This window comes from Saccostrea cucullata, unplaced genomic scaffold (assembly GCF_032062105.1).
Source record: "Saccostrea cucullata isolate Sc308-1 unplaced genomic scaffold, CSIRO_AGI_Scuc_v1 ctg1309, whole genome shotgun sequence".
In the NCBI taxonomy this organism is placed as follows: Eukaryota; Metazoa; Mollusca; class Bivalvia; order Ostreida; family Ostreidae; genus Saccostrea; species Saccostrea cuccullata.
In genome coordinates, this window is record NW_026921628.1 from 25,467 (window position 1) to 41,009 (window position 15,543).

The 15,543-nt window shown below is 33.6% G+C and overlaps 1 protein-coding gene across 1 annotated transcript; it reads right to left on the minus strand.

The window, feature by feature from the left end:
- Positions 1 to 2,885: 2,885 nt before the first annotated feature.
- On the minus strand, positions 2,886 to 8,875 carry LOC134260459 (uncharacterized). The gene is made up of 3 exons (XM_062743012.1): positions 8,574 to 8,875; positions 7,937 to 8,221; positions 2,886 to 3,202 (listed from the first exon to the last, which is right to left on the minus strand). The coding sequence occupies exons 2-3, from the start codon at positions 8,106 to 8,108 to the stop codon at positions 2,886 to 2,888; spliced, it is 489 nt and encodes a 162-aa protein (XP_062598996.1). The 5' UTR covers positions 8,109 to 8,221; positions 8,574 to 8,875.
- Positions 8,876 to 15,543: the final 6,668 nt, after the last annotated feature.

Consider the following 15,543-nt stretch of genomic DNA (forward strand, 5'->3'; position numbering starts at 1 on the left):
ATGAAGACCATTCTCCATGCGGCCAAGATGTCAGAAGTTTATGTTTACATTACAGGAGTAAATCAGAGGGAGAAAAGGCAGAGAAAATGTTTAAAGATTATTGCTTAAAGACGTTGCCAAATGAGGTTTTGCAAATTAAATTACCGAGACCAGCCCCAAGCAACCAAAGAGAAAGAGAAAGAAAAAGAAGTCCTAATGAAGATGCAATTTCCCTTCTATCACCTGAAGAAGAAATTGAGTTTGACGAGGACACTTTTGGAATTTCCTCCAAGAAGACAAAAACAGAGTCTGATATTGATCTTAAGAAGATGCAAAATCACTCGATTCTAGATGTTGGTGGTAACAGATTTAAAGTGAGCAGATACACCCTAAAAAGTGCAGAGGGGAGTATCTTTGCAGGAATTGAGACCGTCAAGCCCTTGCCAGGATCAACTTCAACACCAACGTATTTCATTGATAGAGATCCAAAGTTCTTCCCCATTATTCTGAATTACCTAAGAAATGGAGACATACACCCATCCACCTTACCAGACGAGAGAGGTCAACTCCACGCATTGAGCCTCGAGAGCAAATTTTTTTTAACGCTTTAAAGAAATGCTAAAATTTGATCTTTTTAAATGAGTTTTTAAAATCTTATCATCAACATTTGAATTTAGCTTAAGATAATATATAAACAAGAGAGCTCACAAATGTTTGTAAATATGTTTGCATGAATTTTAACTTTCTGTTCATTTAAGCACTCATGTAGTAGGTTGTAGTTAATTTAGGGACTAAATAAGTCTTAAGAAGGGGGTAATGTTATACAGTCATATAAAACTTAGGTAATAATTTAAAAGTTTATAATTAATTTTGTTAGACATTAAGTAAGTAAAACAATCTTAATTCTAAGATAGAATATAATCCTAGCTTTACACAAAGTTGCATTGATAAGATCTATGTAATGGTCAGCCGGAATCTTAGCAAGCAGGCTAAATTGGAAGATGGGACCTCCTGGTGGAAAAGTACTTTGACTGCAGCTTCCGCCCTTAAAAACCGTAACAAAGACCATTAGACTTTGCAGTTCTTCTAGGATCCCGAAGATGTCAGAGGCCCAACTAAGAGCTGACCGTGAATTGGTATATTTTTGGATCATTTGATAATTTAAACTGGTGATTTTATGGTTAATAATTGGAATAGTTTCATTGGTACATTTAGGTGAAATCTGGATTATACATGGTGCCCTTATAGTATTCTTGAAACATAACCCTTATTCAATAGGAGTTAACTCATTAGTACTGGTGATGTTTTTATACACCAAGTCTCAAATGCATAGATTTTGTACTATTTTATGAAGCTTACAAGAAATATAGCACCAAAAAGGAGTGGTAGAGTTTTGGGGAACATCTGTAATGGTCCCCGTTACAATTAGCACTAGTTGTTGATATTTTAGATTCACCGGGTGCGTTCAATCGTCAAAGTCTGCTCACAACACCTGCACTGACTGACAATATATTGTGTGTTTGTTGTGCTTTCGAACTTTGTCTACTCTGAATTTTTTCGATTGTAGTATTAATTTTATTCATTTATACAAAACAAGATTTCCAATTTTCCTAAGTATTATGAATAAAATTAATTTTTTTCAAAGTGCAAGAATGTGTCAATCAAACCAGCTAAATAATTTGATATTTTAATAACTTTCAAATGAAATAAGATTTAGTATAAATTTTTTTGTGAAATGCTATTAAAATATATATGTAAGTCGTAATAATGTATAGAAAATATTAACTTCAACGCTGTTTCCAAGTACCTTAATACTGTTCGTTATAAATATGTTCTGTATATTAATCACACTATTTTATATGTCACTACAGCTGGAAAACCTTTTATTACGTCTTACCTTTATTATCCTGTATGTTATCGATTAAGCAAAAACTGTTATCTGAAAAAAAAAAATGATATCCGATCCTCAGCCAGGAAGGATAACTCCAAAAATAGTTATCTTTATTTTAGAGTAATAAAATTATTTCTTTTTCTAAAATCTGTACTTTATTATAATTTTCCTCTGAAACCAAAATCTCTATTCTATATACCAAACAAGAGATGTTTGTAAAACACTTATGCCCTCCTCCCCCCAAATTGGAATTTTTTTAAGTCCGAAAGGGCATAACTGTCAAAATTGGTGCGATTGTAACAAAAACAGAACCATTCATCTGATAAATCAGTATACTAAATTTCATCTCAGTACGTGCAACCTCTATAAAGGAAATGAATAAAAACTGCAAATAATTTGAATGTTTCTAAGTCCAAGGGACATAGATCTGTCAAAAATGGTGCGATCGAAACCAAAACAGAACTTGACCTAGACATACCTCTGATATATCTGAATAAAAATTTCATTTCAGCATGTGCAACCGTTGCAAAGAAAATGAACGGAAACTGCAAATAATTAAAATTTTTCTAATTCCAAGGGACATAAATCTGTCAAAAATCAAGCGATTGTATCGAAAACAGAACTTGTCAAAGATGGCGCGATCATACCCAAAACAGAACTTTACCTAGATATTCATGTAATATATCAGTATACCAAATTTCATTTCAGTATGTGCAACAGTTGCAAAGAAAATGAGCGGAAACTGCAAATAATTGAAATTTTTCTAAGTCCAAGGGGCACAACTCGGTCAAAATTGGTGCAATTATACCCAAAACAGAACTTGACCTAGGTATTCATGTGATATATCTGTATACCAAATTTCATTTCAATATGTTCAATGGTTGCGAAGAAAATGAACGGAAACTAAGTAGACCGACAGACAGCATCAAAACAATATGCCCTCCCTTCTTCGAAGGGGGTCATAAAAAGCCCAGTAGCATATCTACGTAATTGTTGTGGGTAGTATACTTTTCCTTCATTTTACATATTTTGCCACGCACACCTTACCTGGTATCTTTTTTGTACCGGTTCCTATAAAATTCTGTGCCTCTATTTTGAAGGCATGGTCGTGCGATTGAGCAGTTCTGATAACAAGCACAGGGCTTGGAAGAGAATTTGAAGTCCCTTTGTACTCCTCTAGATTGACATCTATGGGTGTGTACTCATCATTGTCTTTGTTTTTAGTACTCCACTGAACCAAAAACACCGCTGGACAGGAATTTGTCATCGCTGTAAAAGCTAAAGTCCCATTTCCTCCCTTTTCCGGCCTTTGTACTTGAGGTTCAGGGATACCTATTAGATATAGAAAAATTTCAAATAGTTTTGATGTTTTCTTGTTAATTAGAAGTGCGAGTGTATCCTTAAAATTGAGTATTTTAGAGTGGCGACTAAAGTTTCTATTGTGTGCAACTCTGGAATTTTATAACGTGTTATTCACATGTTCAATGTACATGCAAAGTTTTGGAGAAATATCCCTTTCAAGTATTTTTGACCAAGTCGTTAAAATTGGTAGCAACTGATCCTTCGCCATGCGCTCGGCACTTGGAAGTGGAATTTGCGGGTCCTTCGGATGAGACCTTAACAATCGAGGCCCCGTGTCAGCGGCAGGCATTGGTACGATAAAGATCCCTCAATGCTCAATGGTCCTCAGTGCTAAGTAAAGGTCAAGATTTTAAGCCCTTCACCGGCATACGGTGACGTCTCCATATGAGTGAAAAGTTCTCGAGAGGACGTTTAACAATATACAGTCAATCCAAGTATTTTTACAGGCCGTCTTAAATACAGGTATAGTTAGTTTAAAATTATATGGGATAGTGTCAATTTTTCCCAATTTAAAGCATATTATGCAATTACTAAAATAGACGTCTTGCTCAATGTATATAATATATGATGCTATATATAATGCTATATTTCAAATTGTATGTTAGAAATACAGAATTATACAGTCTTGTTTTCGGAGGGACAAAAGTAATGAAATTTTCCTTTTTTATTGGAGTACTACATAAACATGATAGAAAAAAAAGTAATACAAATGATTGAGAAAATCTAAAATTCCTTTGTTGTAAAAAAAAAAAAACCTTTACTTTTGCCTTTTATGCCCTGTGAATTTCCGAAAAAACTTAAACTACTTAGTTTTAGTTAACAATGCATTAAATATCACAGTCAATGCATTACGATGTCGCGAAATGTGTCAATTTCATCATATTCTGAACAAGAAGCCCATGGGCCACATCGCTCACCTGAGCACTGGTTGGAAAAGCAGAAATCAGTTAATTATTGAAAAGCTTAAATCCAAAAGTGGTCCCAACCAATCCTTAAAGGGAAGAGGGTATTATTTGAACAAACATGAATCTACACTAATTATAACAAAGGATGTAGCTTTATTGCCCTTTACATTTGAACTGACATTGTGGCCCCGCCCTACCCTGAACACAGGAAGAAACAAGACCTTTCAGTTAAAACTGAAAGACGGCTTTCAGTAACTTTTCAGTGGCCATTCAGCCACTGAATGGCACATACATTTCAGTGACCTTTCAATTGCCTTTCAGTCACATTTCAGATACCTTTCAGCCACCATTCAGTGACCACATTTCCGTCAACTTTCAGTGGCCTTTCCATCAACTTTCAGTGACCTTTCCATCAACTTTCAGTGACCTTTCCGTCGTCTTTCAGTGACCTTTCCGTCGACTTTCAGTGACCTTTCCGCCACCTTTCAGTGATATTTAAGTCTCAATTTAGCAATTCTTTCACTAGCGTATTATTTATAATCAGATATTTTTCCTAAACAAGGAAAGCATATTTTGAATAAAGATTTATTATTCAATCTTAATTGTGTTTATTTTTTTTACTTATCGTGATCAAATTCGGGTACTTTGAAATATGTCTAAGCAATTATTGAAATTTTATAAAATATTTGAGACTTATTCAAAATGATTTTTAATTTTCTAGTTATATTTAGAAAACAAAAATTCGTCAAGTGATAAAAAATGATGATCCGAGAACCGATTCAAAATTTAAATAAATGCATAACATTCTATAGTGCTTATACCTGTATTTTTCATGGAAATATATAGTTTTGATTGATGAGACAGAATTTATATTATTTAAACCATCTCTGGAAGATCGCAAGTATTACTGATCAATTTCGTTTCTTAATTATGTCATTGTCAAAACTGCAGGATATTTAGTTTCTGAAAGACATTATTTTAAATTCATTTTTAATTACAAGAATAAATAAATCGTTTATACATGACTCTTGTAGAAAAAAATATATAGTAGATTTTAGCTTTCTAAATGATATTGATTTAATAAAATCATTCTTCTATTAGTTTCTAGAGAGAGAATTTACAACGATCTTAAATCTTTGACACAGGAACAGGTGCCCGTCTCTGATAATTGTCATCATCCCGATAGGAGATGTGTAATTAATTAGTCTGTCCCCAAAATCCGCGCAACTAACATAGAATATACAAAAGATATACAAGATATATACACATCGCAGCTCCTCGATACCACAGGTGAACTGATTGTTCCATCGATTTCTATAGATTAATTGATTTTAAATCCTTATTTCTTAACAAGAAGTCGTGGCGTAATCGATAAGGTCGCGGACACCTATGCAGGAGACCAGGGTTCGATTCTGGGCATGGGAGTAATTATTTTTTCTTGTATTAATTTTTTCCTATTTTTTTTTATTCGGAATTAGATACATTTAATGCTATTATACCAGGAAAAAGTGAAATAAATTTTTTATGTAAAAAAATAAGCCGATTATTCAATAAAAAGATTCAACTGAATGATCACGGAAAGGTCACTGAAATGTATGTGCCATTCAGTCGACTGAATGGTAACTGAATGATCACGGAAAGGTCACTGGAAAGGGTCTTTTCAGTGACCTTTCAGTGATCATTCAGTGGCCATTCAGCCACCATTCAGTCGACTGAATGGTGGATTTTCATCCTGTGGAAGGGGTTATGACTTGAACAAAATTAAATATACACTACCTGAGAATGCTTCCATATAAATATGACTAATTATCACTTTGCTAGTCTTGAGAAGAAGATTTTTCAAGAAATTTCCTATAAATTTGTATGTAAAACTTAGATCAGCCATTGCGGCTCCGCTCTACCCCCGGAGGGTCAAAATTTAAACAAACCTGAATCTACGCTACCTGAGGATGGTTCCAGATGAATATGATAATTCATGCCTTTGCTATTCTGAGAAGAGGTTCTTAAAGAATTTCCTGAAATATTTCTATGTAAAACTTGATCGGCCATCGTGGCCCGCCCCTTACCCCAGGGGTCATTATTTGAACAAACCTCAATCTACACTACCTGAGGATCCTTCCATATACACTTCATCTTTCCTTGCACAGTTGTTCTTGAGAAGAACATTTCTAAAGAATTTTCTATATATTTCTATGTAAAGTTTTGATCGGCTATTGTGGCGCCGCCATACTCCGAGGGATCATGATTTGAATAAACTTGAATCTACAAGACCTTAGGATGCTTCTATATAAATATGATCAGTCATGCCTTTGCTATTCTTGATTTTTAAAGAATTTCACAATATATTTCTATGTAAAACTTTGATCGACCATTGTGGCCCCGCCCTTACCCATGATTTGAACATACTTGATTCTGCACTACACAGGATGCTTTCCTATAACTTTGAAGTTTCCTGGCACAGTGGTTCTTGATTTTTAAAATATACCAACAAATTTTCACTATATTTGAAATATTTCCCCTTGGAAAAGGAAATGGCTCTTCATTTGAACAAATCCGAACCCCTTTCACCTAAGGATACTTTGTTACGAGTTTGGTTGAAATTGGCCGAGTGGTTCATGAGGAGAAGATGAAAATTTAAAAAAAAATTACAACGACGACGACAGACGACGGACAAATTTTGATCAGAAAAGCTCACTTGAGCATTCCGCTCAGGTGAGCTAAAAAGTCTACATAACAGCCAATTTTTAAAGCTAATTTTTGAAAATTGATAAAGAGCGCAACCTTTTATCTAAAATATACAACTTAATAATAGAACTGTTTTGATTCTGTGGTTTAAAAGACATGTTTTAGGTTTTAGATAAGAGAGTGTGCTCGTATTGTTTTTCTTCACCGTAAGTACTCAAATAAACCGTGTTACCTTAAATTCAAGAATATTGCATTTCATAAAGCCAGTTTTCAAAGACCTGGACTTTTAGGAGAATATTTTTTTTATTTGGAAATGAAACCACTAAGTCTGCCTACAGGGCCATTTTCTGCATGAAGTGAACTGAGCTCTTTGAGAGCATACCTTTAATAATTTTTTTGTTGTATAGTGTGTTTATGTCTTTAATACCTTCAGTTTATCATGTCAAAATCACGACATCTATACCTGCATACATATCAGTTGAAAAACCGTTTTTAACATCAGTTACTAGTATATGAAATTGTTATTAATTTTTTTTCATTTTTAACATGTAATTACTTAATTTAATCATCTTTTGTTGATTTTGCAAAAAGTCTGCTTTAAAACAGTAAATATACTTCGTTTTACAATTATGTGCGAGGTAAAGCACAATGAAAATCCAGTCACCCCAATCAAGATGGAGACGATATGGGGCTTTGTGGATGTAAGTCAAATACAATGTCAACTCACATATAGGTTTACAAATGTTTAACATTGCCTGTTTGTACACTCCAAAAGAATTTTGTTTTTTCAGTTGCCTAGACAGTTAATTAATATCACGATTAAATTTTATATTAGAATAATGTAAATAAAGCGCCAAATTATACAGGGATTCCATGTTACCCCAGAGGAACTAGAAAAAGCCTCTACTTCAATATAACTCTTCCTTGTTCTTAATATTCTGAATGCAAATTTAGTGCATTAAAAAAATAACTGAAGGTATTATTACTGTTAGCAAATCCAGAGATATCATTTGTATGATGGATTATAGTAAATATTGTGACATGAATCTATATCGAGTCAAAAAGTAACACAACTGCGACAAAAACACGGCAAAAATTGAATATCAATGATTACCTAGAACGATGATATCCCCAAGAGTTGTTCCCAAGGCGTTGGAAGCTTTACACTGATACGATCCAGCGTCGTGTTCGTTCACATTGTTAATGACCAATGTCGCATCTCTGATTGTTCCTCCAGTATATTTTCCTCCACTACTGGCTGTATCTATCAGTTCATTATTTTTCATCCAAACAATTTCCTTAAGTGGAGGTGAGTTTTCATAGAGAAAAATCTCACATATCAATGAAACTGAACGGTTCTTAATATTCGTTTCAGTACAAATTGAGATGTTTGGTGGACCTAAAGTAAATGATTAAACACTATTAAATTAGTATTGCTGAAATATAAGATCTTTATACCTAATACAATGAGCATTTTCTAAAAAGATTAGAAATTCCGATGCTACTTAGCAATGACGGCTTCCCTAAGCTTTATAAATTTTAAAACATAACACTGCACTGCTAAGTTCGTTAGGGTTTGTTTTGTAAGTTATGTACTTCAAGGTTTCACACTTGTAATTGACTAATCAAAATGAACCAAGTCTCATGTTACATACATATGAAATTGATTTTCGTTCCCACATGGGTTTACCAATTCCTGACTAAGTCATGTAGTCACCAGAAGAACTCACTAACAATACTGTAATATTTACCTCCTGTAACGTTGATAAAAACGGTGTTACTCAGGGATTTGTCGATTTTATTCCACGTTAAAAGTCTGTAAGAAAGCTTGTCATAAAACGTCGCCTTTCTTAAGACAAGGACGGGATTTTTTGGATCTTGTTCAGATCCATAATATTTTGGGTCCCCTACATCTATGTCTTTAAACTCAATCGAATCTGAGCTTTTCTGCCAGACTGCTCCTTCACACGGTGGACAGGATGTAATATTAGTGTCTATCCGAATATCATTGCCAAAACATACAGAATTTTCTGTTGATATTCTAACATTTGGTAAATCTGAAATTAGGATAGAAATAGAAGGTCAATGTTAAACTAGGGCTGATTGGAACGGGAACCGCTATACAGATGTTCCCAAAACGCTCCAAAACACCCTTTTGGTGCTTCAATTCTTCTAAGCTTCATTTAATAAGGCAAACTCTAAGCATCTTAGACTTTAACAACCTTTTTTTCTGTGTATACCATGTATATTGCAAATTTTTGCATTGCACATGAGCGCACGTGCATGTATATGCAAAATGACCATATCATTTTATCTACACTATCAATATTCTTGAATATACGTAAGTTTAAGGCATCTACTTAAAAAGTTAAAAATTACACTAAATCAAGTGCAATTGAAACTTTACGCATTGTACCTGCACGCACGTGCACGCATGTGCATGATGCCTATATCCTCTTGTAGGAGTTCATTAAGTCTATCTATGTTCTAAATCCCATCCCGTTTGGTTGAAAAACAAGGAGGTTATAGCTATTCTAAGTTTAAGCAAATCACATTGCAGTGCACGTGCATGCGCATGTTTTCACGACAACTGTTATATATCATATTGTAGGACATCCTAATGCATGACATTGTTTAAGATTTCAAAGCATTTCGTCAAAAATTAAAAAAGAAATTGCGATTTTTGTTTCAGGCAATCAAAGCAAAGCACACATGCATGCATGTGCATGACGAACATACCTCCTTGTAGGAGTCCAAGATGTCTGTCTATGTTCTAAATCCCATACTGATTGGTTGAAAACAAGGGAGTTATAGCCATTAAGATTGTAGTGCACGTGCATGCGCGTATTTACATGACAATTGTTATATATCATATTGAAGGGCATACTAAAGTATACCTATATTTTAAATTTCATTGCATTTCGTCAAAAACAGAAAAGATACTGAGATTTTTGTTTCAGCCAATCATAGCGAAGCGCACGTGCATACGCGTGAGTTCGTGCTAATTTGACAGTGTCACATTATCTACAGTATTAATATATCTTTATATATTGAGTTTCAAATCATTTCATCAAAAAATGTAAAAGTAATAGCTATTTTAAGTATATCATTCAATTCACCCATTTCAAGCGCACGCACGTGAATGCGTATGCGCGCAAAATGACCTTCGTTCCTTTCACCTACACTACACATCTATTAACCCTAAAAAAGTTTCAGCTCAGTTGGGTGAACAGTTTCTGAGAACACTCGCGGACAAAAAAGTACCATAGAACAAATAAGAAAAAAAACTAGAGCAAAGCTCGTTGCAAAGCAACGAGTAGGTCTTCCGTCCTGTTTGACCGGAAATTACTTTTATTTTACAAAAATAAGTAACAATGCCGAAAAATGGTTTAAATCCTATAAATCTATGAAAACTAATGCAAAAATAAGCCAGTTTTTGCTACTTCCGGTTTGACCGGAAGTGATGACGACGGAGGAAAAATTAATTTTTATGCTCCCAGTGACAAATGTTACCCAAAATCTTGTCAAGAACGGCAAAAATATGCGTTTTCTGACTTCTTCCGGTTTGGCCGTATTTTGACTCCAGTAGATGAAACTTGACATTTTGAACAACTTTGCTTCTTTGACGTATAACAAATTCTCAATACTTTTTTAGATATAAAAGAAAAAGATTTTACCCCGCTAGACCCTTAATTTTAGGGGACAGCCCTTTTTTCGAGATATCATTTTAAAAATCTTGGAATTCTACACTTCTTTTGTTATACATGTTTTCACAAAATATTTCTAGGTAAAATGTTATCTTTGAAAATTCTCAAAATTTTTGAAATTGGCGATAGGACTATTTTCGGGCTTTAACGAGCTTCCGTACTCAGCAATTTAGGTGAATATGAAATGCGTTCCGCTCAACAACATTTATTGCTCTATTATCTCTGAAAATCTCAAGTTTCTAATTTAAGCCGTTTTCGAGAAAACTCGCGGACAAACTAGCCCTCTAAAATTCAATAAAATGCAAAAAAAAAAAAATCTCAGAACCGGAAGTGACGTCATCAAAATAAACAAGAGGCCCAGGGACAACATCGCTCACCTGAGCAATTGACTAGGAAAAAAGCACATATGACATCAGAACTAAAAGTTTACTGAAGGTGGGGGGCTTGAATTTTAACCCCCAGGGGTCATGATTTGAACAAACTAGAATCTACACTACCTGAGGATGATTCACTATAAATATCACTAAGCATGGCTTAGAAGAACATGAAAAGAAGATTTTAAAAGGTAAAAATTTAATCGGCCATTTGGGCCCCACCCTACCCCCGGGGGTCATGATTTGAACAAACTTGAATCTACACTACCTGAGGATGATTCCACATGAGTTTCATTTTTCCTGGCTCAGTGGTTCTTGAGAAAAAGATTTTTTTAAAATGCCATTAATTTTTCTCTGATTCATAATTATCTCCCCTTGGAAAAGAGCGTGGCCCTTTATTTGAACAAACTTGAATCCCCTTTACCCGAGGATACTTTGTAGCAAGTTTGGTTGAAATTGTCTTAGTGGTTCTTGAGAAGATGAAAATGTGAAAAGTTTACAACGACAGACGACGGACAAATTTTGATCAGAAAAGATCACTTGAGCCTTTGGCTCAGGTGAGCTAAAAAATATATGTCTAGATTTTTACATATTCCATCAGCCCTGAAAGTTTCATGAAAATCGAGCAAGCCGTTTCCGAGAACTCGCGTACACAAAATCGGTAAGAAAAAAAAAAAGAAAAACTGTGGAAAAGAAACCTAAGAATTACAGAAAGGTCTTCCGTTGGAAACGGAAGACCTTAACTAGATTCGATCTCGTTGCGAATAATATTTTATTTAAAATATTAAATATTATTAAAAATATTTCCCATTTTCGAGATATAAAGCGTCAAAGATTTAGCATTCTAGGCCCTCGTGGCCCCCAATTATGTTATATATAATATAAAGATCATAATATATAAATGTAGTTGTAGACTGTTGAAATCAGCAATTTTACTTCAGTATTGTATATCAAACTATTGACTGTAAAAGAGTTAATAAATAAAAAAAAATTGGACCTATTTGCCCTTCATGTGATGAGTCAGCACTTTTTTCTTGATATCAAATTACAGATAATTCTGCATAAATATTGTTCAGTATGTTTTAACAAAATATTAATACTTTAAAATATATTAGTTTTGTTTCAAAACTACCATTATTCCTCTCTAGTATAACAACATAATTTTTTAAAAACTGTAATTCTACATAATGGCTTAACAACGCTTAGCTTTGGGGATTTTGGCATTTTGCCAAATTGAGAAAATTACCATTTTAGACCCTTTTTCAAAGCCATTTTTTAATACTTTGCACACTGATTTGAAATTCAGGAAACAGTGCATTGTACAGATGGTAAAAAAGTTAGTTTAAACACATTAAAATATTTATGGGACACCCCACCTTTTTGTTTTAAAAAGCTGATGAAAAATTACCCAAAATCTGCAAAATTTCCATATTTCAAGGAACATATGCACATTTCATTAAGTTCATATAGAAAAGATATGTTCCTTTCTACCTGTTTTGATGTCGTTTACAGTAAAATTAGTCCATATCTAGGAGACGTGTCATGTAAAAATATTCACATCCCATTTCCAAGAGCATTAATACATGTAAATATGTTCGTAGATAAGAGAACTGTGAACACTTGCACAAAATGCCCCCCCCCCTTCCGTAAAATTGACAATTTTGAAGTACATGTAGACTAACCAGGGCATGTTTCAAGTTTCCTTATCCTATCCCCTTAGATTGAAACTAATATGAAATAAAATTTTCCCTATCCATTCTCTATTACTATGGAAACAGGAATGCAAGATTTGTTACCATGGAGACAATACCAGATTTTTAACCAAAATGGCTGCATTTAACTTAATTCCCAAAACTACACTTATTTACTTTTTTATAAAACCTGTGTAATGAGTTAAATGTGAATGTGAACTAAATTTTTTGGCATCTTAAATTTGCATCTTTATGATGTTGCAAAAATATAATGCATTTTGTAATGCTATGCCAAACAATTGCAAAACCTTGTGGCTTTTACTTTTTCAAGATTTGGTCAAACTTGAAAAATTCTGAAATGAAACTAAAACAAGCAGGGCATTCATAATATTTTACTCATTTCAACTTCTTACTTTGTATAATTACTTATTGTCCCCCGCTTTAAACATTAAATCTTATTTTATTTAAACATTAAATCTCATTCGTCTGTCCGTCTATCCGTCTGTCTGTCTGTCTGTCTAGCTGTCCGTCCGTCACAAAAACTTTAACCTTGCCCATAACTTTTGATTTAGTGGAGCTATGACTTTCATATTTCATATGTGTATTCCTTGTGACAAGACTTTTCTTTGGGTACTACCAAATTTGACCTTGACCTTGGAGTTTGACCCAATTTTACACAAAAATTCCAAACTTTTACTTTGGCCATAACTTTTGAATGGTAGGTACTAGGACTTTCATATTTCACATATGTATTCTTTGTAGCAAGACCTTTTATTGGGTACCAACAACTTTGACCTTTTGACCTTGACCTTGGAGATTTCAGTACTTATGAAAAAATTTAACTTTGACCATAAGTTTTGAATGGTAAGGGCTACGGCTTTCATACTTCATATATGTAATTCTTGTGAAAAGACCTTTCATTGAATACCAAGAACTTTTACCCTTTGACCTTGGAGTTTTACCCACTTTCCAAAAAGTTTGACCTTGGCCACAACTTTTGAACAGTAGATACTAGGACTTTCACATATGTATTCTTTGAGGCAAGACCTTTCATTTGATGCCAACAATCTTGACCTTTTGACCTTGACCTTGGAGATTTTTTGTACTTTTGAGAAAACTTTAATCTTGACAATAACATTTGAATGGTAAGGGCTAGAGCTTTCATACTTCACATATGTAATTCTTTTGAGAAAACTATTCATTGGATACCAAGAACATTAACCCTTTGACCTTGACCTTGGAGTTCAGTGATAATTTCTAAATAGATGACTCATGCTAGGGTGTTCATATTAGACACAAAATGTCATAACAAATGACAACTCACCCAAAAAGACACCGAAAGCGGGGGACCACAATTCTTTGAATTTGCTTGTTAAATTCATGGGCAACTGCAAACCACAGATACTTTGAATGAAGTGAAAAATTTATCCCCCCCCCATTCTGATTTTTTCTTTTAAAACTTATGAAACATGGCTTTAAACTTGAGAAAAATTACATTGGTTTAAAAAAAATCACATCCTATTGGGTGAGTTAATCTGGATTTAAACAAAAATATCCAACAATGGAAAACTTTAAACATGGTGTTTGGCATATAATTAATAATTAGGTTTGCAATGGATCTTTTGTATTCTGTAAAGTCAGTTGAAACAATGCTCCTCCCCATGAGACACTGTCCCTCACAAGTATCATTTTAAGTAAGTTCTTCCTTTCATTTTACTAGGTTCCTGCCAACATCTCATCACACCAACTATGTCAATATCCTTTTCTTTTTTTCACATGTAAATATAAATTCTGAAAACAAGAGAACTTTTCGCTTTTTTATTTTTTATAAAATGCAACATTTAGAGTACATGTATTCTCAACTACGGTACATATCATTAGATTTACGTGACAAATTCTACTGTTTCTGCTGCTCTGAAAATCTTGATTTTTCAATTTTAGAGTTTTTATTGGTCAGGCATGTACCAATAATCACCTACATTGACATACGCAAGTAACACTGATAATTTGTTAATGAGAATTATGTTGAGTTGAGTTTTTTTGGCAAGGTACAGGATAAAGCATGATAAGTTCTAAAACATATGGTTTTACAGCATAAGATTTGAGGATGCCATCACATAATATGATAAACAAGTTCCTATTATACTTGAACTTTGACATCTCAAACACTGATATCTTGAAGACAGTGGGTACAAGTATGTTGAAGTAGGTTGGAATTCAGCTTTCACTTGCCTGGTTTCAAACCTAAAACATGGCAGCCCTTCTCAACCTGCAATGGTGAATAATTCCTGCACTTTCCAACATACACTGATTTCAAGCTAATTAAATGTGTATGTAATCCTTTAGAAAGTTGTTTTCTTTATTCTAGTATAATAATTCTTCTGTTACTGGGCAGGTATTAACTTTTGTTTAAAAAAAAGAAATAAGCAAGGTTTAAATTAGATATAAAACTGAAATATTTTTTAACAATTAAAGGACAGATGATACAAACAAACTTTTGTCAAAGAATTTGAAAATAACAACTGGGGTCATATTTAAATCAGTAAAATTAATAACTTTCTTCAAGTACTTTTTAATTTTTAGTTCATATTTGCATAAAAATGGAATTTGAAGTGAAAAATATTTGTATAGATTAATAAGGATAGTTTCAAGAGGGCAGACTTTTGAACATCACAGAAGGTTTACAATTTCTTAATATTCTAGAAATTTATTAATAGCATCATTAATTTGCAATTAAATTATGCCAAAAAATATGTACCAATCCAGGCATCCATTTTTTGTTTGTATCATCTGTCCTTAATTTACTTTAATATTTTAAGAATGGTTACTTTGAAAAGAACAAAATCTAGGCTGTCCACTTTCTTGCAGAATGCACTTGAACTTCAGTCATGGCCTATTTGGTCCTGTTTTGGTTTACTGGTCTTATTTTTTTCTTTATTCATCTTATAT

What these genes read in the sequence shown, in the direction of transcription:
- LOC134260459 (XM_062743012.1), bottom strand. Translation starts at nt 8,108, where the DNA reads ATGAAAAATAATGAACTGATAGATACAGCCAGTAGTGGAGGAAAATAT. An exon ending in TGGGGATATCATCGTTCTAG is followed by an intron (nt 3,203 to 7,936) that starts GTAATCATTGAT and finishes TATATCTAATAG; the next exon opens with GTATCCCTGAACCTCAAGTA.